At 44.2% G+C, this 25533-nt stretch overlaps 3 protein-coding genes across 4 annotated transcripts; all 3 read left to right on the top strand.

Moving 5' to 3' along the window:
- Positions 1–1539: 1539 nt before the first annotated feature.
- or51g2.L (olfactory receptor family 51 subfamily G member 2 L homeolog) lies at positions 1540–2511 on the top strand. The gene has a single exon (XM_018245587.2). The coding sequence runs from the start codon at positions 1540–1542 to the stop codon at positions 2509–2511; it is 972 nt and encodes a 323-aa protein (XP_018101076.2).
- Positions 2512–8770: 6259 nt separating this feature from the next.
- On the top strand, positions 8771–12654 carry or51e1.L (olfactory receptor family 51 subfamily E member 1 L homeolog). The gene is made up of 2 exons (XM_018245749.2): positions 8771–9103; positions 10774–12654. The coding sequence occupies exon 2, from the start codon at positions 10816–10818 to the stop codon at positions 11776–11778; it is 963 nt and encodes a 320-aa protein (XP_018101238.2). The 5' UTR covers positions 8771–9103; positions 10774–10815; the 3' UTR covers positions 11779–12654.
- Positions 12655–16906: 4252 nt separating this feature from the next.
- On the top strand, positions 16907–20301 carry LOC108708776 (olfactory receptor 52M1-like). Of its 2 annotated transcripts, none has more exons than XM_041582749.1 (2): positions 16907–17515; positions 18292–20301. In XM_041582749.1, exon 2 carries the CDS (start codon positions 18311–18313, stop codon positions 19244–19246), a length of 936 nt encoding a protein of 311 aa, XP_041438683.1. In that variant the 5' UTR covers positions 16907–17515; positions 18292–18310; the 3' UTR covers positions 19247–20301. The 2 variants fall into 2 exon arrangements, with proteins under 2 accessions (XP_041438683.1, XP_041438682.1); XM_041582748.1 differs by having other exon boundaries at positions 18288–20301.
- The last annotated feature ends 5232 nt before the right edge of the window (positions 20302–25533 follow it).

The raw sequence follows: 25533 nt of genomic DNA, 5'->3' as shown, positions 1-25533 counted from the left end.
CTTTTACACTATACACTATTACACTATTGCACTATACACTATTACGCTATTAGGCTATACACTATTACACTATACACTATTACACTATACACTATTACACTATACACTATTACACTATACATTATTACACTATTACACTATTACACTATACATTATTACACTATTACACTATTACACTATACATTATTACACTATTACACTATTACACTATTACACTATACATTATTACACTATTACACTATTACACTATACATTATTACACTATTACACTATTACACTATTACACTATTACACTATTACACTATTACACTATACACTATTACACTTTTACAATATACACTATTACACTATTGCACTATACACTATTACGCTATTAGGCTATACACTATTACACTATACACTATTACACTATACACTATTACGCTATTACGCTATTACACTATACACTATTACACTATACACTATTACACTATTGCACTATACACTATTACGCTATTCGGTTATACACTATTACACTATACACTATTACACTATACACTATTACACTATACACTATTACGCTATTAGGCTATACACTATTACACTTTACCCTATTACACTAGTCTATTACACTATACATTATTACACTATTACCAGGGGCGCGCCGCCAATGAGGCGAGCTGAGCCGCTCGCCTCAGGCGGCAGCGCCTGAAAGGATTCCAGGGGTGGCAAAAAGCCGCTCCTGCACCTTTAAGAGCTGAAATTCGGCTGTACTATTGCGAGAGAGCGCAATTGCGCTCTCCGCAATAGTGTTTCTGTCTCCCCTCCCGACACGTAAGTTGGTGAGGGGGGGGCGGCATTGCAGGAGCCGCCTCAGGCGGCTCCTTAGTGAGAATCGGGGCTGACTATTACACTATACATTATTACACTATTACACTATTACACTATTACACTATACATTATTACATTATTACATTATTACACTATACACTATTACGCTATTAGGCTATACACTATTACACTATTACACTATACACTATTACACTTTACCATATTACACTATACATTATTACACTATTACACTATTACACTATTACACTATTACGCTATTAGGCTATACACTATTACACTATACACTATTATACTATACACTATTATACTATACACTATTACACTATTACACTATACCCTATTACACTAGTCTATTACACTATACATTATTACACTATACACTTTTACACTTTATACAATCACAATTTACATTAATTTCCTGTCCCTGGGCTTTGTGGCCCCTGCCTGACACCGCTGCTACAGAACTTGAACTTTAGTTTTATTCCAAATCCCTTCTTTTTGCAGAAATTAATTTATAATTTTAATTGTGTCCCTGTTTATCCTATTGCTTCCACCCAGGGCCAGCCAGACCTTGCAAAAAGTAGCGGAATTCCAATGCCCCTCAGCTGGCTGCACAGACATGAGGACATAACACTGTCTCCATACTGAGTCCTGGTATTTCCCACTGATGCGGTTGCTCCTTCCCAGGTAACTCTACCCAATGACAGTATGGCAGCTCCCGCCAACATGTCCTGGACCTTCATCCTGAGTGGAATTCCAGAACTGGGAGATCACCAGCAATGGTTTGCCCCTCTGCTCTGCGTTCTTTATGCCACTGCTTTTTTTGGGAACTGCACTATCCTCTTCCTCATTAGAATGGAGCGAGGCCTCCACCAGCCAATGTTCATGCTGCTCGCCATGCTGGCCATGACTGACGTTGGGGTGTCACTGACTACATTACCCACAATGCTCAGCATCTTTTGCTTCAACTACAATGAGATCTACAGCGAGCTCTGCCTCACCCAGATGTATTTCCTGCACACATTTGCCGCCATGGAGTCGGGGGTGCTGGTGGCGATGGCGGTGGATCGGCTCATTGCTATCTGTGACCCATTGAGGTACGCCTCTATCCTTACCAGCTCAGCCACTGGCTGGATGGGGCTGGTGATAGTGATACGGGGGGTGTGCGTGGTCTTCCCTATCCCCTTCCTCACCAGGCGCTTTCCATTTTGCAAGAGTCGGGTGCTGTCCCACTCATACTGCCTGCACCAGGACGTCATACGCTTGGCATGTGCTGATACCACAATCAATAGTGTCTATGGGCTGTTGGCCGTGCTCATGACTAAGGGTGTGGACTCCATGTTCATCCTGATCTCCTACGGACTGATTCTCCAGGCTGTGCTCAAGATGAAAGCCAACGACGCTCGGCTAAAAGCCTTCAGCACCTGTGTGGCCCATATGTGCGCCGTCTTGCTCTTCTACATCCCCCTCATAGGCCTGTCAGTCCTGCACAGGGTGGGCACCCATGTCTCCCATCTCCTTGCTATCATCATGGCTGATGTCTATCTCCTCCTGCCCCCCGTCATCAACCCTGTGATTTACAGCGTCAACACCAAGCAAATCCGCCAGAAGATGGTTCAGCTCTTTAGAAAAAGGAGGGTTGAGGTCCAAGCCAATGGGATTGCAGTAATTAAAGTATGACTGGCTCGTGAATATTTACTTTATAGGTTGATAAAGCCATTGGCATTTCCCATAGTGTTTAGACACCATTGTTTAGTGCTAATTCCTGCCTCTAGGTGGTGTTAGAGAGCAATGGCCTGAGTCCATCAGAAAAAACTCTAGCACCCTCTAGAGGCAGGACTCAGCACTAAACTATACTGTCTGCACACGGTGAGACAATATGGGAAATCCCGATGGCTTCATCTGTACATCAATGGTGAAATGTGGGTCTTGTTTTTGTCACAGACTTGTGTTGGATTTAAAGGGGAACTAAACACTCTCTGGGCATGTTAACTGTCCCAGCCCCCCTGCCCCACCTTCATCACCCCATCAGTGCTAAATCTGTTCCAGCTCCCATACTGCAGAGCCGTGGTGTTCCACTCACTGGGCCAGAACCACGGATCAGCTTCTGACATTTGTTCATGTAAAGCTTATTGGGCCATGTATTGGGCCCTTCAAATGACCTGACCAACTGATATTTGGGTGAAAATGGCCCAGATGTATCAGGCATCTCTGTTGGGTGAGGAGCACATTGGTATGTTTATGCTCTTCTCTCCCAATGGGTTCTGTAGGCCTCCCTTGGATCAGACTAGTGGCCCTGGGGCCAAACAACTGGCTCAATCTGATAAGGCCCAACCTATTTGTGTCCACATTGGGATGAGATACACTTATTTGGGGAACTCACCAAATGAGCGGATCTTGAAGTATAGCCAGGTGAGAGTTGTAGTTTTAATAACTATTTACCCCCTCCCCAGAGGCAATGGGCAGATGGTAAATAGGTCAGTGATATCAAACCTTAAGGCTTCCAACTGTTGTTAAAACTACAACTCCCAGCATCCCCTGGCAGTCTTTGCATACTGGGAGATGTAGTCCAACAACAATTAGAGGGAGACAGACTGAACAGCTCATTGCTGCCCTCTGCTGGTGTCTTCTCTGACTTTCATGCCTTCTTAGACTGCAAGCTCTTGGGTCTTCTTTTTTAACCTGTTTGTGAGGAGCCTGTTTATAAAAAAAATATTTTCAGCAATTATTACAATATATGTTTATTAAAAAAGGTTTTGCACATTCCAGAGTCTTTCCAAACCAAATACTCAGCTGTTCAGTTACTCCCATAGAAATACCCAGATGTTTAATTCAGTTCTATTTGGACCTTTCATAATTTCTGCTTTTCTGCCACAGGAGGGCAGCACTTATATATAGGGGAAACTTGGCTTTATGGGGCTAGTATTGTTGTTAATGATAATAATAATAATAATAATAATAATAATAATATATTAATAATAATAATAATAAATAAGTAAATAAATGGGATTCTGCCTCCAGAAGTTTTAAAGGAATAATTTGGGGTTAGGGTGCAGCTGTGTTTATTTAGTGACACTAGGGGAATTAAAGACATACATACATTATAAGGATTCTGTACTGTTTTTACCAAATGCATCAGTTAATTATGCTGATCCAGCAGAACCCTGGATTGAAATACATTTTTCAAAATGTTGAAAATTTCACATGGGCTAAACATGTTCTTAGTGTCCCAGCTGACTTCAGCCATGTGACTTCTGATAAACTTCAGTTCCTATACTGCTGCACTGCAAGTTGTAATGATGTCACCCCCCCCAGTAGCCCATCAGTAGAACAATGGAAAGGGTTAACAGCTCCCTGACACCTGCATTCCTAAAAATGCTCCCATGTCCCACCTAGTGGTAGATATAAGCATAGCACCCAAGTCTGGCCATGACTCCTCCAGTTACATTGACAAGGAGAAACAATAGCTTATCTGCTCGCTGTCAGCACACCAATATTACAACTAAAAATAAATACATTTTACTCCCTTCAGATGTAGAAAAAAATTAAACTATATTTGGAGTCTCAGAAGCAGGTACGGATCCACCAATGGAAAAACTGTGCAGAAATATACAGATGAGATCACATCCATTCATTATATAATACAGTGCTTTCTGGAAAACCATCATAGTGAATATTCAGTGACAGTAAAGCTCTGGTGGTCACATGATCAGTTTAAAGACACAGTACATAATGTAATTAGAGATATACATGTTGTATCCATAGCAATCAAAAGCTATATTGTAGCTCACCATTATCGATTGTAGGTGGATTCTCCTGCAGGGGGGTCCTGTGTCCACACCCCAAAATGACACTATCATGTATAATGGTAGGAAGTAGGGCAAATCCGAGGCAGTAACTATGACTGCAAAGTGCTTTTATTGGGGAAAACTGCACCCCTAATGGTGCACTAGTGGTGCAATGTTCCCCAATAAAAGCACTTTGCAGTCATAGTTACTGCCTCGCATTTGTCCTGCTTCCTACCATTATACCTGATCAGGCAACTATTCTCTCCCTCTCCAGAGGGATTATCCTTGGATAATGGCAGTTTTACTCCCTCGCAGGGAACCTAAACTTTGTGCTGATCTGCTGACGTACAGCAGCGGTCCCCAACCTTTTTTTGCAAGGCCCGGGGGGGGGTCTGGGGAGTCAGGAGGGGGTCGGGAGGGATCGCCGTCCAATTCTGGGGCGCCGGCGGCCAATTTGTACACCTCGTTAATTGGTTGGTAGGCTCAGCGGCCTGACATACAGGGTTGGGCTACTGGGTGGTACCAAAGGGCAACAGATCTCTGCACGTTCGTGGAGTCACAGATGCTTTGGGGGGGGGGCAATTTCCACTTTCCGATAAATATTTGCCACTTGCTCTACGTTCTCCCCCAACACCGAGCCTCCCTCCCTGTTCTTTCTCTTGTAGAGAGAATTCATGGCCTCACACAGGTATAAGCTTTACAGCCCTGCAGGCAGGAGAGTCCTGTGATAGACACAACTAGGAGAGGGAAGTGATCCGAAAGCTGTGATGGGGCCCAGCCCTAATACACTCTCCTCATCCTTATATGAAATGCTGCATAATAATCAAGCCAAGTGGTTTCCATGATCTAGGATAGGATGTTGTGGCTGAAGGCTGTCAGGTCATGCTGGGAGTTGCAGTTTAACTGCAGATTGGATATATATAATATGAGCCTCAATAAGGGACCCCAGCAGCATTTATATATGCCACAAGCTAATGAGTCCTGGGCTCAGAGATTCCCTCAGTGCATTGGCCCAAAAAAAGGCAAAGTTTGGGGGGGAATGGGCCGGAGAGTGAGATGCATTTGGCAGCGTGACGGGAGTTGCAGACACTTGGGAGAAAGGGAGAATAATATTTACATTACGGAATAGAGAAGAAATATTTCACTGTTTTATACCCACGTAAAATCCTGCTGGTACCAGCACCCACAATAATAAAATAGACTTCTGCCCCCGCCCATCTGTGGCCCCTTTCCCTGGGCACACGCAGCGGAGATTCCAGTCCCACTCAGGGGTATCAGCTCGATCCTCCCTCATGCTTTCCACCCTCCCTCCTGCTAATCCCCATTGCTCCTCAGCTCCTTGGCTCAATGACATTCCCAGCACTTCTCTGCTCCCAGAAGGATCTCCAGCATTTCCTATATATTCCCCAGCCTGGGAAGGTGGCTGAGTGCATGAAGGAGCAAACAGGTGCCAACATCTCATTCCCAGCCAGTTACACCAGGGAGACGGTGCCGGCAGGTAAGTGCCCAATGGGTTATAATATGGGGGCCCCCTATATGGCACCTGTATGTGAAACTGTCAGAATGTGGCCAACGTCACTAAAATATCATTAAATGAGAATCTACCCAGTTGCAATGGGCAAGAAGGAAGAGCTGCACTTAGTTTTTCTGGGCAGCTGCAGCTCTTCTAATTTTCTTCCATTCTGATTGCCTCTCAGCAGTAAATTCGTATGACCTTTGTACATACGGATACTGTGCTGCTACATTCAACCTAAAACTAGGGGGCAAATTCACTAAAGATCAAATTGTCGCCAGCGACCGATTCGCACACATCGCACCACTTCGCCAGGCACAAATTCGCTACCACTACTCAAATTCACTAATATATGAAGTTGTGCCCCGGGCACGGAACGATGGCGACTTTTTGCTAGCGTTACTTCGGCAGTGCGAGCATTTCATAGCAAAGATGCGCTAGCGTTCGTTTGTGCCTATCACAAATTCGCTAGTGATCTTGCGGTTAGGTCAATTTGCATACGGCGGGAAATTTAAAGTTGCATGGACTTTATTATAAATGTTGGTGCAAATGCTTGAAGTTACCAGTTGCCTGGTGATAGAGAACGAACGCTAGCGACAGTCTCTTTCGCTAGCAAAATGACACCTGTGCCTGTTCGCCATTTCGACCTTTAGTAAATCTGCCCCTAGGTCTTTCCTGCATTATATAAAGTGACTGAAACTAAAACTTGTCCAGTGTCTGTCTCTATATATTAGGTACCTACAGTATCTAGTGCAACCAATCCCTATTGTTACATGTACTGTCACTTTAAAAATTCACATTTAAAAGGAACACTAGGTTTATGTTCCCTTTTCAGGGGTGCTGGGAACTCCCAGTCTGATCGTGCAAATATACAGAGAAACATCACATTGGGAAAAATTAGTTATAAATAGATCTCAGGTCTCGGCTGTGTTTTTCCTGTAATGTTGGACATTTTTACAACTTTTAGTCTTTTTTTCTCACATTAATATTTTGTTATGACAACTCCCAGCTGCACAACTGCACCCGACTCCGAGCTCCACTCACCCAGACACCCCTGAGTCTACCCTGCACCCTCCCCTTCTGCCTCTCTCTAGGGAATAAATATTCATTAAACAGCAATAAATCTCAGCCTTTCCGAGTCCCTAAGCACAAACGTAACCTTATGGGGAACATTGAACAAGTGAGAAAGTGACCAGCGCCTTATAGATCCTGCACAATAACTGCACCGGAAAGTAATTGTATGTCCTGAATTATAACTTCTTATCTAACTGTGTACATTCAGTTCAGTGACTTCTAGTATCCTTATCATTTACAGTAGGGGGTACATTATCCCTTATAATACATGAGTGATACTCAGAATTCCCTATATAACTCAGCTTGCATCCTTATGCCTTTATATGGTCATATAACCTCTCAGGGACTTCTAATATCCTTATCATTTACAGTAGGGGGTATAAAATCCCTTATAATACATGAGTGATACTCAGATTTCCTTGTATAACTCAGCCTGCAGCCGTGTGCCTTTATATGGTCACATAACAACCCCTCAATGACTTCTAATATCCTTATCATTTACAGTAGGGGGTACATTATCCCTTATAATACATGAGTGATACTCAGAGTTCCCTGTATAACTCAGGCTGCAGCCTTGTGCCTTTATATGGTCACAGAACAACCCCTCAGTGACTTCTAATATCCTTATCATTTACAGTAGGGGGTACATTATCCCTTATAATACATGAGTGATACTCAGAGTTCCCTGTATAATTCAGCCTGCAGCCTTGTGCCTTTATATGGTCACAGAACAACCCCTCAGTGACTTCTAATATCCTTATCATTTACAGTAGGGGGTACATTATCCCTTATAATACATGAGTGATACTCAGAGTTCCCTGTATAACTCAGTCTGCAGCCTTGTGTCTTTATATGGTCACAGAACAACCCCTCAGTGACTTCTAATATCCTTATCATTTACAGTAGGGGGTACATTATCCCTTATAATACATGATTGATACTCAGAGTTGACAATGGTAAATATACAAATGATGCAACAGAGTTGCGGAGACAGAGGTGGACAGGGTCGGACTGGGGGGCTTCAGGCCCACCGGGGCTACTGCCCCAGGGCCCTGCTCCGGCCCCCGCTGCCAATCCGGCGTGCTTCATTGGACCAGTGCGCGTGCACGCGGCGCCGCGTTTGTGCGCACGCGCGCAGCAATAGCTTTGTGCGCATGCGCAGATCCTCTATTCTAACGCGACCCCCGACAAAGTGGGGTCGCGCATCCAAACTACGTAGCGGATCTGGGCCGGCGGGGCCCACAAGAGCCCGGGGCCCACCGGGTTTTTTCCCAGTCCGACACTGGAGGTGGAGCAGGACAGGGTATAATGGGCCTTTGGTCAGGGCTGTGGACAGGTGAGTAGTGAGTAAGGAGATAACATAGTGAGTAAGGAGATTACATAGTGAGTAAGAAGATAACATAGTGTGTATGTGATGAGCAGTTTTCCCTGGGCTGAAGGCCAAGCGTACGACATGCTGGAGGGCTGCCAGCCTTATCTGAATTTCCCAGTAAAATCTTTCCCTATCAGATGTTTATGGCCCAACCAGCTAGTTCTGCTTTCGGAGGCTTCATAACATAAACAGAGTTGCGCCGCTGCTTCTCATCTGGATTTTATAGCTCAGCAATAAACATTCTCTTCCCATGATTCCCTGGGCTTAACTTTTAGTAAGTGATGAACCTGCAGGACGGACAGACTTCTCCAAGGTTCTCATTGGATTTCTAGTGTGGCCCCTCAGCTCTGGTTCCATGTGTTCATGCTGGTAGAGAAGATACATGTGGGGCCCATCTTCTTCTGTCATTCATCTTCATTCCCTTCTACAGATATTGGGGTGAGGGAGGATCAGCAGCCCCTGACAATAGCACACGGGAGTTTGAGAGGCACCGAATGTGGAACAGGAACACGCAGGAGGCAAAAGGTAAATGATTTTGGCTTTGTCTATAGAATTGTCCCATTCTCTGCAGAAGGCAAGGCAGAAATTAGGGACCTTGGGTCCCAGGAGTTATCAATCTAAGAACAGGGAAATGAGAAGATGAAAATTCAATCAGGGCACCTGTGTTCTGAATGGTCCAGCGACGATCCACATGGCAGGGAGAGAGTTGCAGTAATGCAGGTGGGAAAGTATTGAGTGGGCTTAAGTGTTGGTGAAGTTGGTTGCACTCTGATTGTGAAAGGGCACTGCTGGGCAAGGTATAGAGCAGGGATCCCCAAGCTTTTTCACCTGTGAGCAACATTCAGATGTAAAAAGAGTTGGGGAGCAACACATGCATGAAAAGTGTTCCTGGGGGAGATGTGATTGCCTATTGGTTGCCCCTATGTGGACTGGCAGCTACAGGAGCTTCTGTTTGGCAGTACATCTGGTTTTTATGTAACCAAAACTTGCCTCCAAACCTGGAATTGAAATATAAGCTCCTGCTTTGGGGCCACTGAGAGAACATCCAAGGGGTCGGGGAGCTACAAGGTGGTCACAAGCTACTGGTTGGGGATCACTGGTATAAAGGTTGAGTGCTGGGCAGTAGGCAGAAGCCAGAGACATCATGTGATTGGGCACTAAAGATGGTACTTAACTTCAATAACCATAGGGGTAATTTACTGGCAGGGAGCATGATGTAAAGGGCAAATAAAAGGCACAAACAGCCATGTTCCACATACCCCCCACCTTTTGGTGCCTCTAGCCACAGGTCCCATGTGCCCTTATGAATTCAGGGCTTCTTGAGCGGGTGGGGGGTACGCTTAGCCTCCAACCTTCAGCCCCCAACTAGGTGCAGCGAGTACCTGTCATATGGAAAAGTGCCGTACTGTGGGCAATGGGCTACAAATAAAACCCAAAGCCATTGGCTCATCAGAGATATCAGTGAAAGTTACTCACATGGGGCAAGTAGATTTTGGGGGGTCACCAGACTGAGCCTAAATGTTAAGTTTAAGACAAATTCTGTAACGCATGGTGTAACCCTCCTGCCACTGACCCCCTCCCACAAATATCATCAAGGTCTCGCTCTCAATACTGGGCTCCCAATGTGCAGCTGTAGGTGCTCCTTGTGTTGGGATAACACATTCCCACACTCACCTCCACCCCAAGACACAAACACTACCCCCAAAATCCTACCCAAACACTGCCTCAAACACACAGCACATCAATGAGTCCATAGACAGAGGTGCAGCGGGTACAGAGGCTATAAGTGGCAAATTACAGTTTCAAAGTGACTTTCCTCGTAGTGATGGGTGTTTACAGGCAAATATTGTGTCCTTGGAGTCCGGTTACAACAAGCTTGTTACCCATTTACTCACAGCAAGTGGCCCAGTTTGTGGCTCTGACTCATGTTGATTCAATAAACCAAATCTATTGCCCTTTAAAGCTGAATTCTTGCCGCCTCATTTAACAGAAAGGAGCAAAGTGCAGAGGTAAATTTTTTTTGTAGTTTTTACATTTTCCCCATAAAATTTGCATGTTATTAGGTGTAGCTGGCTGATACTGCTTGTCTCTGGGCCTGGCCTTTTATGGTGGACACATTTGCATAATAAATAACCCCAAATGTTTTATTTAACAAAAATACATTGAATTAACTGCAATCTACTTCTTCCTTTCAGACTATGACAGTTCCCTGAAAGACGCCATATTGGACAGAGATCATGTGTATATTTAATGCATCCAACTCCAGCACCAGTTTCATCCTCACCGGGATTCCTCACCTGCAAGATCAATTCTGGGTCGGGTTCCCCCTGTTCCTCATGTACCTCGTGGCCATCTTCGGGAACTGTATCATTCTTTACATCATCAAGGTGGAAGAGGATCTCCGTGAGCCCATGTATATATTCCTTTGCATGCTCTCTGTCATTGACCTTCTCTTAGCCAACACCACCATGCCCAGAATGCTGGGTATCTTCTGGTTTAACTCAACTGAGATCTTCTTTGATTCATGCCTACTTCAGATGTTTTTCATTCATTTCCTCTCGGCACTGGAGTCTGGGATCTTAGTGGCCATGGCTGTGGACCGTTATGTGGCCATCTGTCACCCCCTTAGATACTCTTCCGTTTTCACTGAGGAAACAATCATCAAAATCAGCCTTATCATTCTACTCAGGGGAGCTCTGGTCATGATCCCTATCCCCCTACTCATCAAGAGACTACCCTTCTGTGAAAACAATGTTCTTACTCATTCCTACTGCTTACACCAGGAGCTCATGAAGTTGACTTCCGCAGATAATAAGGTCAACGTGGTGTATGGACTGTTTATTATCCTGTCCATCATGGGAATTGATTCCTTATTCATCGCCTTGTCCTACTTGTTGATCATCAGAGCGGTGGTTGACCTTGTGGAAGAGGCCAGTCTTAAGGCGTTTAGCACTTGTGCAGCCCATATATGTGCCGTGCTAGTCTATTATATCCCTCTCATCGGCCTGTCGGTGGTGCACAGGTTTGGAATAAATGAGGTTTTCCCAACATTACATATTTTCTTTGGTAATGTCTACCTCTTGGTGCCTCCTGTCATAAACCCCATCGTTTATGGCATAAAAACAAAGGAAATCCGCTCTAGACTGAGAAAAATATTCTGCAGCAAGAAACACTGGATCAAAACCGGCGGGGACCTGTAGTGGAGAAAACAACAGAACTTTTGTAATAATCATAGGGTTTCGCTAGCTTTGAAATCTTATTGGTTGGATATTTATCCAATGAAGGTTGGACAGTGACCTCTAAATAGTCATCAGCCAATGACACTTTATTGTTTGGGTCATGCAATCCTCTTGAATTTGCATCGTACCAAACGATGACCATATAAAAAAGTGGGTTTGACCGAAAACAGTTGATTTTGGCAGATTTGTGGTGTCTCAGCGTGTTAGTAGAACTTTAGTCTTTGATGTATGTGGAACACTAATTAGCTGATATCATCTCAAGAACATCACTCATCAGACCACTAAAGATGTGGCCAAGTTTTCTAATAGTCCAGCTGAGAATTTTGGGAAGTTTGGTGGAAATGAATAACAATAAAAATAATGTATATGTATATCTTAAGCACTGTCAAGATTAATGGACTGTGGGGCTGCCTTTGATGGTGGTCAAACCACCTCATGTGCCATTGGCCTAAGAATAAACCTGAAAGTGAATAGGTGGGATCTTCTTTCACAGGAAACACTTTAAGGAAGTACAAGATTAAAATAAACTGGTACCTCAAGTCATGAGAAGTCTTTTTAATGATGGTATCTCAATTGTGAACACCACCATTCTTATATGAGATCATGTGGCCACATCTGTGGTTAGGGAAGAGGCTACAAAACTGTAGGCATACGAGTAAATGACAAATTCTTGAGGGTTGACAAACTGCCCCCCTATTTTCATATTTCTGTTGCCTTGTTTTGGGGAAATGGGCCTGAGCAAATGGTGGTGCTCCAATGGGCTCCAACACAAACATCTGATATTGGCTAAAGGATATTTGGGGTATTAATTAATGGGAAAGTAAATGAGCAGGAGGAGCAGGAAGAATGATTAAAACTTAAGTCTGGATAAATTCTGGAATGTTTTTTTGAATAAAAATCTGTCCTGTATTGTAACCTGTATTGGTGGCCCCTGTATGAAGGTATAACCAATGGAGTTCCATAGCTAGAGATTTGCCCTTTAAAGGGGAATTGTACACTCTAACACAGGGGTCCCAAAATGATTGCCTGTTATTTTAATCATCATTGTATCAGTGAGTGTGAGGCGGGTAAGCGCATCCCATCTACATTTATTCAAGTTCACTGTTTACTTGTCCCTTGTTCCCATGTGGGACTTTAAGGGGATCAACACTGAAGCTTGAAGCTGAGGATTTATGGGAGTTTGGGGCAGGAAAGGGGCAAACTGCAGACTAAACAAAGGGAGAGAATTTGGATTTAATAAACAGTGAGTGACCCTCTCAGCCCAATGACAAGAGGGAAACGTTATATAAATCAGCTGCTCAGGCGCATGGGAAAATGATGCAGCTTAAGTGGGGGCCCGTAGTGCAGAGATGCGACAAAATGATTCCATTTGATCCGCATGGGAAAAAGCTGTACATTTACTGTGGGCTTGTGACCCCATGGAAAGAGGGGGATCTGCCAGATCATGTGCCCAATGCCCAATGGTATGTAGGGCCCTGTGTTTGATATGACAACAAGGTGGGCTTTGTACTGAAATCTCAGCTCCTTGAACTGGTGATCTCCCAGGCTGTGGCACTGAACCATAAGGTAGCCCAGCCAAGCTACGGGCATCACATTTACAGCATTAGTTGCCCTTTAATTCATCCTTCCAGTTCCCATTCAGTAAAGGAAATCAGGAGGAATTAGACTCACAACTGTTCAATCCAAACACTGGGGTTTGCTTCTAGTGGGGGACAAATGAATAAAGCAAGTTGTTGTTTTAGGCCAGCGTTCATGATGTCATGGATGATGTCACCAGATGTCATTGAGATGCAGTTTCTGATCGTATTACTTAATGCTAGTCTGTGCCAACTTTGCTAAAGCTATGGTAAAAAGTACAAGGTTTCTGTACAATACGGCAGCCTCCAAATTGGGAAGAGAAGTCATTGATACCACCACCCTGATTATTGCCACACAGCAGTGACTCTAAAGAGGCAATTGGAGTGTTAGTGCCAGCGGTGCAATATTCCAATGTATCTTGGCAATGAGGATGGCAGATTCAATGACAAATGGAAGCAGAATAGGAGGCAGCCCACAATATATATATATATAAATTTCCTGGTTGTTCAACCAATGGATCCCCAACTCCTTGAGGCTGGCAGATAGGAGGCTGGCAGATAGGAGACTGGCAGATAGGAGACTGGCAGATAGGAGACTGGCAGATAGGAGGCTGGCAGTGGCATGGGCTGATGAAGGCTCAGATTTGAAAGGGGAGTTAGAACCTTCCAGTCCCGGAATTTGAAGTGGAGACAGGGGTGCAATATGATTCTTCGAGACCTTTCTACACATGGGGAAGGTTAATGCTCACCCTCTGTGGGTGCTGTGACCTCAATGAGAGGAGGCTCAGATACCCCTGTGTCCATGTGTTTAGTAGTTACATCCTTGTTTTTCCTCTGTACTTACAGTGTGGGGGGGACTGTGCCTGGTACTACCTGCACTGGATTTACAGGAGCCGAGGACCTGGCCTGCACTCACACTCAGTGGAGGAGCCAAAGGCCCAGTCTGCACTCATACTCAGTGGAGGAGCCAAATGCCCAACCTGCACTCACACTCAGTGGAGGAACCAAAGACCCAACCTGCACTAACACTCAGTGGAGGAGCCAAAGGCCCAACCTGCACTCACACTCAGTGGAGGGGGACTAAAAGGAAGAGCCTTCATATCACCTTCATTTAATGGGCAGGGGCAATTGCTCTATAAAAGTCTTTATGGCAGTATAACTGGCTAAATATAGTTATATGGCCTATGCTCAAGGGCTCACACAACTTGTTTGTGGTGCCAATTCACTCACAACTGAATGAAAAAATACTAGTACCGGGGTGGGAGGGGGTGTCATTGTACGGGTATGGGATCTGTTATCCGGAAACCCATTATCCAGAAAGCTCTGAATTACGGGGAGGCTGTCTCCCATAGACTCCATTATAATAAATTCTCTGTAATAATAAAACAGTAGGGTCCAGAATGGAGTTCCGCAACATGTTGACAACACAGTCTGTGACCAAGGACTGCGCCATTTGATAAAACAGTAGCTTGTACTTGATTCCAACTAAGATATAATTCATCCTTATTTTTGGCAAAACCAGCCTATTGGGTTTATTTCATGTAAACACGATTTTCTAGTAGACAAGGTATGAAGATCCAAATAACAGAAAGATCCATTATCTGGAAAACCCCAGGTCCCGAGCATCCTGGATGACAGGTCCCATACCTGTACCTTGAATTTGATCTCAACTAAGATATAATTAATCCTTATTGGAAGCAAACCCAGCTTATTGGGTTTATTTAATGTTTATATGATTTTCTAGTACACTTAAGGTATGAAGATCCAAACTACGGAAAGATCCCTTATCTGGAAACCTCCAGGTCTCAAGCATTCTGGATAACAGGTACTAAGAGACCCCAATAGTGATGATATTCATGTCACTTATTCATTATATACTGGGCACATGTAATGGGCAGAGCCAGTGCCAGGGATTCTCAGCACATCCATATATTCCCGTTTCTATTATTTCTATTATTTCTATTATTTCTATTTCTATTTTCTATTATTTCTATTATTTCTATTATTTCTATTATACAGCAGGAGCTGAAGATGTTTAGGGGCTGCAATGAGGGGCTGCTGTGGGTTCTCAGAGGAGGAGAGACCCTCTCATGGTGATGAAGCTGAAGGTATAACCATGAAGCACAAGGCCAGGTTTAATGAAAGGAGAGGTGTAAATCCAATAGAACAAGGATAGTTTATTGCAAAAAATCCACTTCCAGCCCATAAGGGTTCTGCTCCGGAGTCATATGTAAACATTTAAGATACATTGAGGAAGGGGGACTAAACCCAATCGGTACTGCCCCCTATGTGATCAGTTTATGGTGGGTTCTACATTATGGGCAAAAGTAAATAGTAAAGTTAATTGTTGTAACTTAGTGAACTGAGCTCTCTCCTGCAGTGAGTTACTGTTCTATAGCGCCTCCTTATGGTGGGGCATCCAGCCAGGAATATTATTCTGAATTGCCTTAGTGACTAACCATGGCTGAAACTGATGGGCGGATCTGTGCAGTTTCACTTTGCTGAAAAATTCAGGATGGCGAACAATTTGCGAAACGCATTGAAGTCAATGGGCGTCTGAATAATTTTGACGAATTTTTGGCGCAGTTTCACCAATTAATTAGCTTCTGGCGAAACACAGACATTTTCAGCGAACTTATTCGCCCGTCCCTAGAACTGACCCATGTTGCTTAAATGACAACCGTCCAATAACAATCCTCCAAATGCATTAAAGTCAAAGGGAAGGCGTCAGCATTTTTCCTGCATTTATTCGAGTGCAAAACAATTAAGAAATTCTAATAATGGCATTTTCAATTTTTTTTGGGGTTCGAAACCCCCATTTTTTTCCCAAGCAAAGCCTATAATGAAATTCTAGTGAGATTCCAGAATATAGTTACTGCTGAATTTAACCCCATCAGCTCCTATCAGTAACTAATACAAAACTGCAGCTCTCACTTACCTTCTGCCCCCATTGACTTGTTCTTCCCCCTGAAGCGATTGGACAATTACCTGTGGAGTAAATTAATAAAAGCCGTGTTTGCAGCCGTCATAGATGTCATTTTGGTGCCACCCCTGCCAGTTTATTTTGGGCTGGTGCCACGGATTCCGCCAGTGTTGGGTTCACTGCACATCACGCACCCAAGGGAGACATAAGGAGACTATAGGTTAATAAAAGAGGTTAATCTGATTTACTAACCCATAGTTACCAATCATACTTGTGATCAGTATACTCTACTTGCTGATTGGTTGCTATAGGTTACTAGACCTGCTGTAAAACTAGCTCCGATGACATGTATGTTACTGACTTGCAAATAAACAGTAATTACACTAATACACTGAGCATTTCTCTATTGCCAATGGAAGAATGAATGTGGGGTGCAGATGACATATAAAGAAGTGATGTAGTGCCCCATACCCGCACTTTAGGCTTTTGTTATAGACTTGCGTCTGACCCGCCTCTTTTGTTACATCATCGGTGGGGCGGGGTCTATAAATGGAGGGGGGAAGACAGGTGGGTGCAGGTGCAGGTCGAGGTTTTCTCACATAACTAATATAAAGGGAAATTGAGGGGCTGTGACTGAGGTATAAGTGGGGTGCGCTGATAGACAAATAACTATGTATGATATGTGTAGGGATCCCCCAGTCTGTACTCAAACCCCAAATTAATTTAATGGGGCACAATTCTAAATCCACCCTAAACAATGTGTGCCCTTCTGTGTCCCTTCAGCAATGAATGTTATTATATGTGAGGAGGAAATTAAGGAGTTAATTAGGAGCAGATCATTAGAAGCGTTAACGAGCAGCTTGATGAGTACATGTATTGGGGCAGAGTTGGGAAGTTTACATCTCATTGCTCCAAGCTACGTGACTGGTTGCTAAACGATGATGATGATGATGATAGATCTAAGCCCAATGGGGGGTAATTAGAGCTCTCTGAGGCGCCAGTGTCAGTATAATTGGCCTTTAATTGATTTCCAGCAGCAGCAGCAGGTACATTACAGTCACGGCACAGAGAGAGCAAGACTTTAGCACATTTAGCAGCACAGCCATTCCCAGGGGCACCCCAGCAGCACCCATAAATAGCCGTGGCACCATGTCAGGCACAATGTGGGAGCCACTGAATGGGCACAATCAGCATTATGGTAAGTGGAGGTGGGAAGGGTCACTGCTGTGTAAATGGGCAAATTTTATTTCTAAGCACCAGGATTGTGTAATGGGGGAGGGGAGACGGGCACTCGCAGGAGTCACACTGTGTCATTCATAGAAACAGCAGTCTCTGTACATTCATCACACTGTCATCTCATTAAATGGGTGGTTCACCTTTAAGTTAACTTTTAGTATGTTATAGAATGGCTAATTCTAGGCAACATTTCATTATTTATTTTTTATATTTTTTAATTTTTTGCCTTCTTCTGACTCTTTCCAGCTTTCGAATGAGGAACAGCCCCCTAAATGTGCTCATAGTCTGTACAGAGAGATACCATAAAACTATGGCAGCATAGGTATTCACTGTACTAAGCACAATTCAGCAGGAACAGTCCCCTAAGTTTGCTCATAGTCTGTACAGAGAGGATCCCATTAAACTATGGCAGCATAGGTATTCCCCTATACTAAGCCACAATTCAGCAGAAACAGCCCCTAGTTCAAGGCTGCAGCATAGGTATTCCCTATAAGCTAGCACAATTCAAGCAGAACAGCCCTAAGTTTGCTCATAGTCTGTACAGAGAGATCCCATAAAACTATGGCAGCATAGGTATTCCCTGTACTAAGCACAATTTAGCAAGAATAGTCCCATAAGTTTGTTTATTATAAATCACTATTTTAGATCTTCCCATCTTTACCCAAAATCACATGAACAGACATATATAAACACAATTTAATCAGTCCTCAATTGATTCGTTTTCATTATCCTAGACAGATCTCTGTTGGAGCCCACCATGACATCAGACAATAAGACCTGCTTCCACCCCACTACTTTCTCTCTGCTGGGAATTCCTGGATTGGAACCCTTCCACATCTGGATCTCCATCCCGTTCTTCTCCATATTCCTTATTGCAGTTGTTGGGAACCTTGTAGTCCTTCAGATCATTATATCGGAGGTTAGTCTCCATCAGCCCATGTATATCTTCTTCACTGTGTTGTCCATCATTGACTTGGTTCTGGCAAATTCCACCATGCCAAAGCTGCTTAGTATCTTCTGGTCCAACTCCCATGAGATATCCTACCATATGTGCCTCTTCCAGATGTTTCTTCTCCATGCATTCTCTTCCATTGAGTCTGGTATCTTCGTGGCCATGGCTTTTGATCGATATGTTGCCATATGCAATCCACTTAGGTATAGAGTCGTCCTGACCACTGGGATGATCATCAAAACCAGTGTTTTAGTCGTTATACGTGGAATTATTTATTTCCTACCTCTGCCTCTTCTGGCCAAGAGTCTTTCTTCCTACAGAAGTAACATCATTCTCCACTCATACTGTGAGCACATGGCAGTGGTTGGACTTGCCTGTCAAGATGTTTCCCTCAATGACCATGTAGGCATGGCTTTTGGGTTCCTGGTACTAGCCATGGACTCTTTGCTCATTTTATTGTCCTACATAAAGATTCTGAGGGCTCTGCAGAGCTTGACTGCCACCGCAGGACTCAAAGCCTTCAGCACTTGTGTATCCCATGTCTGTGCCATTCTAACATTCTATGTTCCTATCCTTACCTCTTCCTTGGTGCACAGGTTTGGGAAGAACGTTCCTCACCACACTCACATCTTGTTGGCCAACTTCTACCTCCTCATACCCCCCATGCTTAATCCCCTGGTCTATGGCATCCGGACTAAGAAAATTCAAGAGAAAGTGAGAAAATATCTTTATCTATTATAAAGCAATAATTTTCTTTCTACAAGTAAAATGTTTGGGTCTTTACTGGGTCAGACTGGCACCAGGGAATATCCCAGTGGATCCGTGTCTTAGTGGGTCACAGCCTAGGACAATTCCATCAGTCTATTTTATGTCCATCCTTGATTCATATAAAAACCAATACTGTTTGGCACTATTTATTTCTAACTGCTGTGAGAGTGGCCCTAGGGTTCTCTGGTGGGCCCTACAAGACCAGTTCCAACATGGACTCTTTATATTCTGTCAATGGAAAAATATCAAACATTTGTAAGGCAATTTTATACATTGTAATAGATTATTGTGTGCCCAGAACAGTTCTTTTCTGAATATTTGTATTTAAAAATATGGGTAGGAACTGCCATTTTTTTCCATTGTGTGTGGGAGGGACCTCTAGAAGAGGGACGTGCCTTGTAAAGTGATCATGGTCAAAACATCACTATCCTCCCAACTTCTTTCTGGCCCTGAACTGTGTATGGAACAATAAGGTGCCCATAAGTGGGACAGCACTGAAATGGGGCATACTTCCCCTTTAATCCAAAAGACGAGTGATTTTTGCTAATTATTTCAGTGGTTCTGTGTGGGCCCCCTGGGTTGGGTGTGATATATATGTATGCCAACATTATCCCCGGGGTTCATGGGAAGTCCAATGCAATATCAAGAAACAATGGGTCATGACCAGAGAGTTTTTGGCACAAACAGATAGAAAGTTTGTTTCCTGTTTTCTCATGAACTGTTTCCCCTTTTTAGAATTATTATCATTTAATCTGCTGCCATATAAACTCACACCCACCTGCAAATATAATGCAGTAACGTAGAAGAAAGGGTGCCCTGAGCACAAGAGCTTACAACTAGAAGGTGAACCAAGGGGTGTCAAACCTTAACTACAAGTCCCACAATGCTGTGTGGGAATTATAAGTAAACCTGGGTATATAATGGGAGACATACTCTGACTCTCTATGTGCTGGAGGGGGAAAGGTACTGGGGTTGTTCACCTTTAAACAAACTGTTAGTTTGATGTAGAGAGTGATATTCTGAGACAATTTGCAATGGTTTTTCATTTTTTTTTTTTTTTTGTGGTTTTTGACTTATTTAGCTTTTTATTCAGCAGCTCTCCATATTTCAAATTCAGCCATCTGGTTGCTAGGGCCCAAATTCCCCTAGCAACCATGCACTGATTTGAATAGGAGAGGCCTGAACGGAAAGATGAGGAATAAAAAATAGCAATAAGAATACATTTGTAGCATTACAGAGCATTTGTTTCTAGATGGGGGTCAGTGACCCCATTTGAAAGCTGAAAAGAAGGCAAATAATTCACAAACTATAAAAAAATAAAGACCAATCAAAAAGTTTCTTAGAATGAGCCATTTTATTACATACTAAATGTTAACTTAAAGGGAAACCGCCTCAGAAGGAAGCAAGGGGCAAGTGTTGGGGTAAGGAGAGCCCCTCTTGGGCAGCTGAGAAGTGGTGCTGAGCGGGTGTAAGACTTGCCCCAAGGGGTGTGAGACAGTTCTGTGCATAGGGTTCCCTGGTTCAAAACCTCCCACTGTGGGTTGAAAAAAGGGGAACCTTCTCTGAACCCCATAGTAGAGTCCTGCAGCGGGTTGGGTAACCATGGGTTACCTGCAAAAATCTGTGGTACCCTGTGGGTTGCGGGTAGAAGTTCCGGGTTTCGGGTGTGGTTATAGCCGCAGTTCTGCGGGTTTGCAGGCTGCAGATCGGGCCGCAGGTCTTCTGAAAAGCGATTTCTACTCCTTTTTTCTGATCATGTCTACTTCTGATGATGTCACACCCGGTTTACAATGACAGCACTTCCTGATTCTTGATGGTCAGCGGGTCTGGGTTGCGGATAAGGTACTTACGGGTCGGGTAGCAGGTCCAAGCGGGTAAGAATGCGGGTTGCGGGTCCGGTTTGCGGATTGCAGGTTGCGGGTCGGGTACGGGTTACAATAAATGGACCCGCGCATGACTCTACCCTATAGTGTGTGACATTATAACCCACCATCCACGGCCCTGCCCACAAATGTAACAGCCCCCCCCTCATCACCAACTCACCCACCAGTGTTACAAGATTATGCAAGAGTGACATCCCACTGCTCCACCCATGAGAGAGCGTTGGGTTAATAATCCCTGAATGACACCCACCAGTCCTGGGTTGGGTGTGGGTGGGTGAGATGAACCCATTGATGTAATGGTCACTGATTGCCTGAGATCTATGGGAGGCTCTGACACAACTCCTGGGCACTGAGAGACGTTCTGCCCGTTCCTGTGATTATTCTGCTCAGCAATAAAGTTATTGTTACTCTTTCAGAACTACTGGTGCCCACAATTATTCTGGATGTGTGTGTGTGAGTGAGGGTAGGGGGTGTGTGTGTACGTGTGTGTGTGTGTGTACATGTGGGTGAATATGATGCCAGGCACTGACACACTCACTAATGCCCCTGGGAGAGAGACAACAACACTTACAATGTAAGCAGTGGGGGTGCAACAAAACATTTCGTATAAAAAGAGAATTTTGATGGATTTAGGGCAAAACTGTCATCACTATGTCCCACCCATGTATGAATAATATTCAGCACTTTCACCCTCTTTACATTTTTTTGAATGTTCGGCAGTATTCCTAACATTCAAAAAATGTAAAGAGGGTGAAATTATTCAGACCACACCCATTTTATGGCCACACCCCCTAATTACCATGTCCATTTTACAAAAATTGGTAGGTTATGGAAAGTTCAAACACATTTCTGGGGTTTTTAGTGCCATGTTTTATGCGTTGTAACAGTTTTGCTAATGAAAGTAAATTGCCCTTTAAGCTGTGAGTCTCAGGTGTCCCAAGAGACCTGCTTAAATAGTTACAATTGTATCTTTGCTTATCTTAAATAGTTACAAATGTATCAAAGTGCAGCTGCTGAGTATTCTGGGCTCTCTGCCAAAAAGCTTCTCATTTAATTAAGTTCCAGAAACGTTGTATCTATTTCTGGCTGTTCAGTGTAGGAGATCAAAGAGAACGTCAGGACATTTCAGTGAAAAATCCAGGACTGTGGGCTGAGCTGTCAAAATTGGGACTGTCCTGTAGAAAACAGGACAGTTGGGAAGTATGCAAACCTGTGCCGCATGGCTAATTATCATGTAATTGAGAGAAATGAATGTAACCATGCAGCTCTAGCCAGGGGCTAGTATAAGGGAAGAACTGGGCCACTCCTGCAACTGACCCAACCACATGAGCAGCTACAACTGAAAGACGCAACCAAATAGATGTTTTACCAAACTGATGTTTCTAAAATAGGAAGGCAAATAATTATAACCATTAGAAAAAGTGACCAATTGAAAATTTCCCAGGAAATGGCCAATCTATAACAGTAATATCATGGGAAGGGCCACTAGTACTGCCATTGCATGGGTTTAACCCTTATAGTCCAGTATAGAACCCCTGGAATATTGGGCTGCTTGTTTAGCAGCTGAGCAAACACAGGGTCACTGGCACTGACTGTGGGGGCCACATAGAATTAGGGTAATTTATTGTGATTTCAATGAGTTTGCAGCAAAGCGGTATTTCACTCTCACTGTGGCACTTCTAACGGAGCACTGGGGGCAACATTCCCGGTTTCAGGGACCCCTCCCCCCATAGTCTCATCAGCCTTTTCTGGTGTCACTTTCACCTGTGCCCCTGATCCAACAAGCCCCCTAGTTTGGTTTAATATTTGTGGGGGAGTCTCGGTGCTACAGTGATGTTACAGTAACTGCCTCTCACCTCTAGGGAGAACTATAACAGGTTTAAAATCACTATTCATTCTTTAGCCCCCAGTCTTGTTCCTGGAGCAGAGGGACACACTACCCAGGGTGCAACAACGGGCCACTGAGTACCTCCCTCTCCTCCTCTACCTCAGGCCCCCCCCACCCATCAGTTCAGCAGTGAGTGTTTCAGGAGAGAGGGGGTTGCTGAGCGATTAGTTGGGGGGGGGGGTTCAACTATTCAAATGACCAGTGAGTAGTTGACAAGTGGGTGGGGGCTGGTTGTTCATTGTGAGCCCTGGGGCTTTACTTGGGTGCCACACTGTGTTGGTCAGGCTCTGGTCAGGACAAAATAGAATTTCCCATGTCCCACCCCTTTATATAGGCCATAGGGACTACCTCCTTCTCTAAAAACTTCTAGGCAAGACATTACCAAGGCCCAATATAAGGGATTGTTGTCAAATACTGACCAAAGTGAAAATTCCAAGTTACTATATTTCATCTCCCCTCCAGCCCCAATAACCAGCAACCCCCTCTGACCCCAATACTCAGCAACCCCCGCTATCCAATTTTCAGCAACCCCCTCCCTTCAATACCCAGCAACCCCTCTGATCCCATTACTCAGCAACCCCCTCTCCCCAATACATAGCAACCCCCCTCTAACCCCAATACCCAGCAACCCAGACTAGAAGAAAAGAACTTTCATTTGAAGCAACGTAGGGGGTTCTTCACAGTCAGGACAGTGAGGTTGTGGAATGCACTGCCGGGTGATGTTGTGATGCTGATTCAGTTAATGACTATAAGAGGGACTTGGATGATTTCTTGGACAGTCATAATATCAAAGGCTATTGTGATACTAAACTCTATAGTTAGTATAGATATGGGGATATAGAATTTAATTAAAAGTAGAGAGGGGTGTGTATATGGGGCTGGGTTTTCATTTGGAGGGGTTGAACTTGATGGACTTTGTCTTTTTTCAACCCGATTTAACTATGTAACTATGTAACCCCCTCTGATCCCAATACCCAGCAACCCCCTCTTCCCAATACCCAACAACCCCCTCTAACAACAATACCCAGAAACCCCTCTTCCTAATACCCAGCAACCCCCTCTTCCCAATAGTCAGCTCCCCAGGACACACAGGTTGTGATGCACAAAGCAGATATACAGTAAGGGGCAGATTCACTAAAGGACAAAGTGGCTAAGGCTAGTGACTTTTCGCCAGCGTTGCCACCCACAGGGACATCCCCAATTCACTGACAGGCGCAGGCGTTATATTAACCCTCTTGTCTTTATTAAGGTTTCCTGGACATTTCTAACTTCAAGCCATTGCACCAACATTTATAATAAAGTCCACACAACTTTAAATTACCCGCCGTATGCAAATTTACCTAAGCACAAGATCACTAGTGAATTTTCACGAGGCACAAATGAACGCTAGCGCATCTTCGATATGAAATGCTCACACTGGCGAAGTAACGCTAGTGAAAAGTCACCAGCATTCGGTGCCAAAAATGCAACTTCGTATATTAGTGAATTAGAGAAGTGGTAGCGAATTTGCGACTGGCGAAGTGGTGTGAGGAGTGCAAAGCTGACGCTGTTGACAATGCGTCCTTTAGTAAATCTGCTCCTAAATGTGACTCTAGAGCTGGGGGGCCCCAGCGTATGAAGTCAGAGGGACAGGGAGACTGATTAGCAGTGACACTTTTGTGGACGTCAAATTTACCAACACAAAATGCAAACTGAGTGCAAGTGTTATTGACTATACTCAATGGTCTGTACATAGGGGGTCCCTGGAATTATTATCTGCCTTGAGTTGCTGATACCCCCGGGAGCCCATTACCTGTTGCACCTAAACCCCGACGTGCACCTAATGAATTGCACACTGACCCCATGTTTCAGGGGTGTAACTACAGCGGAAGCGGGGGGGGGCTACGAGGCCCTAAATAATGAGTAATTTCAACATATATTAGTAAATAAGGACATTCTCTGGGGCTCTAAGATGAATTTGCTGTTACTCCACTGCCATGTTTGTTGTCTGGTGATTTGCACACTGCACTGCACAAGGATCTCTGTCTCTTTCTACATTTTGGTCCCATAAATCCCATAATAGGTTAAACAGGATCCAGTCCTGGCCCAGGTACAACTTTCCTTTATCTGGTGTCGAGTGTTAGAGCTCAGAGCTGCCCAACCCATTGGCTTTATCTTATCCCACATCTGAACAATAACATTTCCATAAACCCCTCCCTCCCCTCCCAGAGCTCTTTAACCCCCCCCCCCCCCACGGTGCAGTGTGTTTGTTGCAGTCTCCTGTCTGGCAGTTAATGAGTCACAGTAGAGCCCCCCCCCCTATGTTTGATGATGTGATTCAACCTGCTGACCCCCTTGTTATTGTACATTGACCCCACTAACTAGGCTGCTAATTATACAGAGCTTGTCCTGCAATGTTTGCCCCCCAGGGTATCAGAGATGACACTGTGGTTATAGTCATGTGCAACTGTCATATTGTGTCTATCACTGTCTGTCCCTTTCTCTTCTCT

The sequence above is a fragment of the Xenopus laevis genome, chromosome 2L (genome assembly GCF_017654675.1).
Source record: "Xenopus laevis strain J_2021 chromosome 2L, Xenopus_laevis_v10.1, whole genome shotgun sequence".
Lineage (NCBI taxonomy): Eukaryota > Metazoa > Chordata > Amphibia > Anura > Pipidae > Xenopus > Xenopus laevis.
The sequence above is the reverse complement of the archived record's forward strand: the minus strand, read 5'-3'. Positions and strand labels throughout refer to the sequence as shown.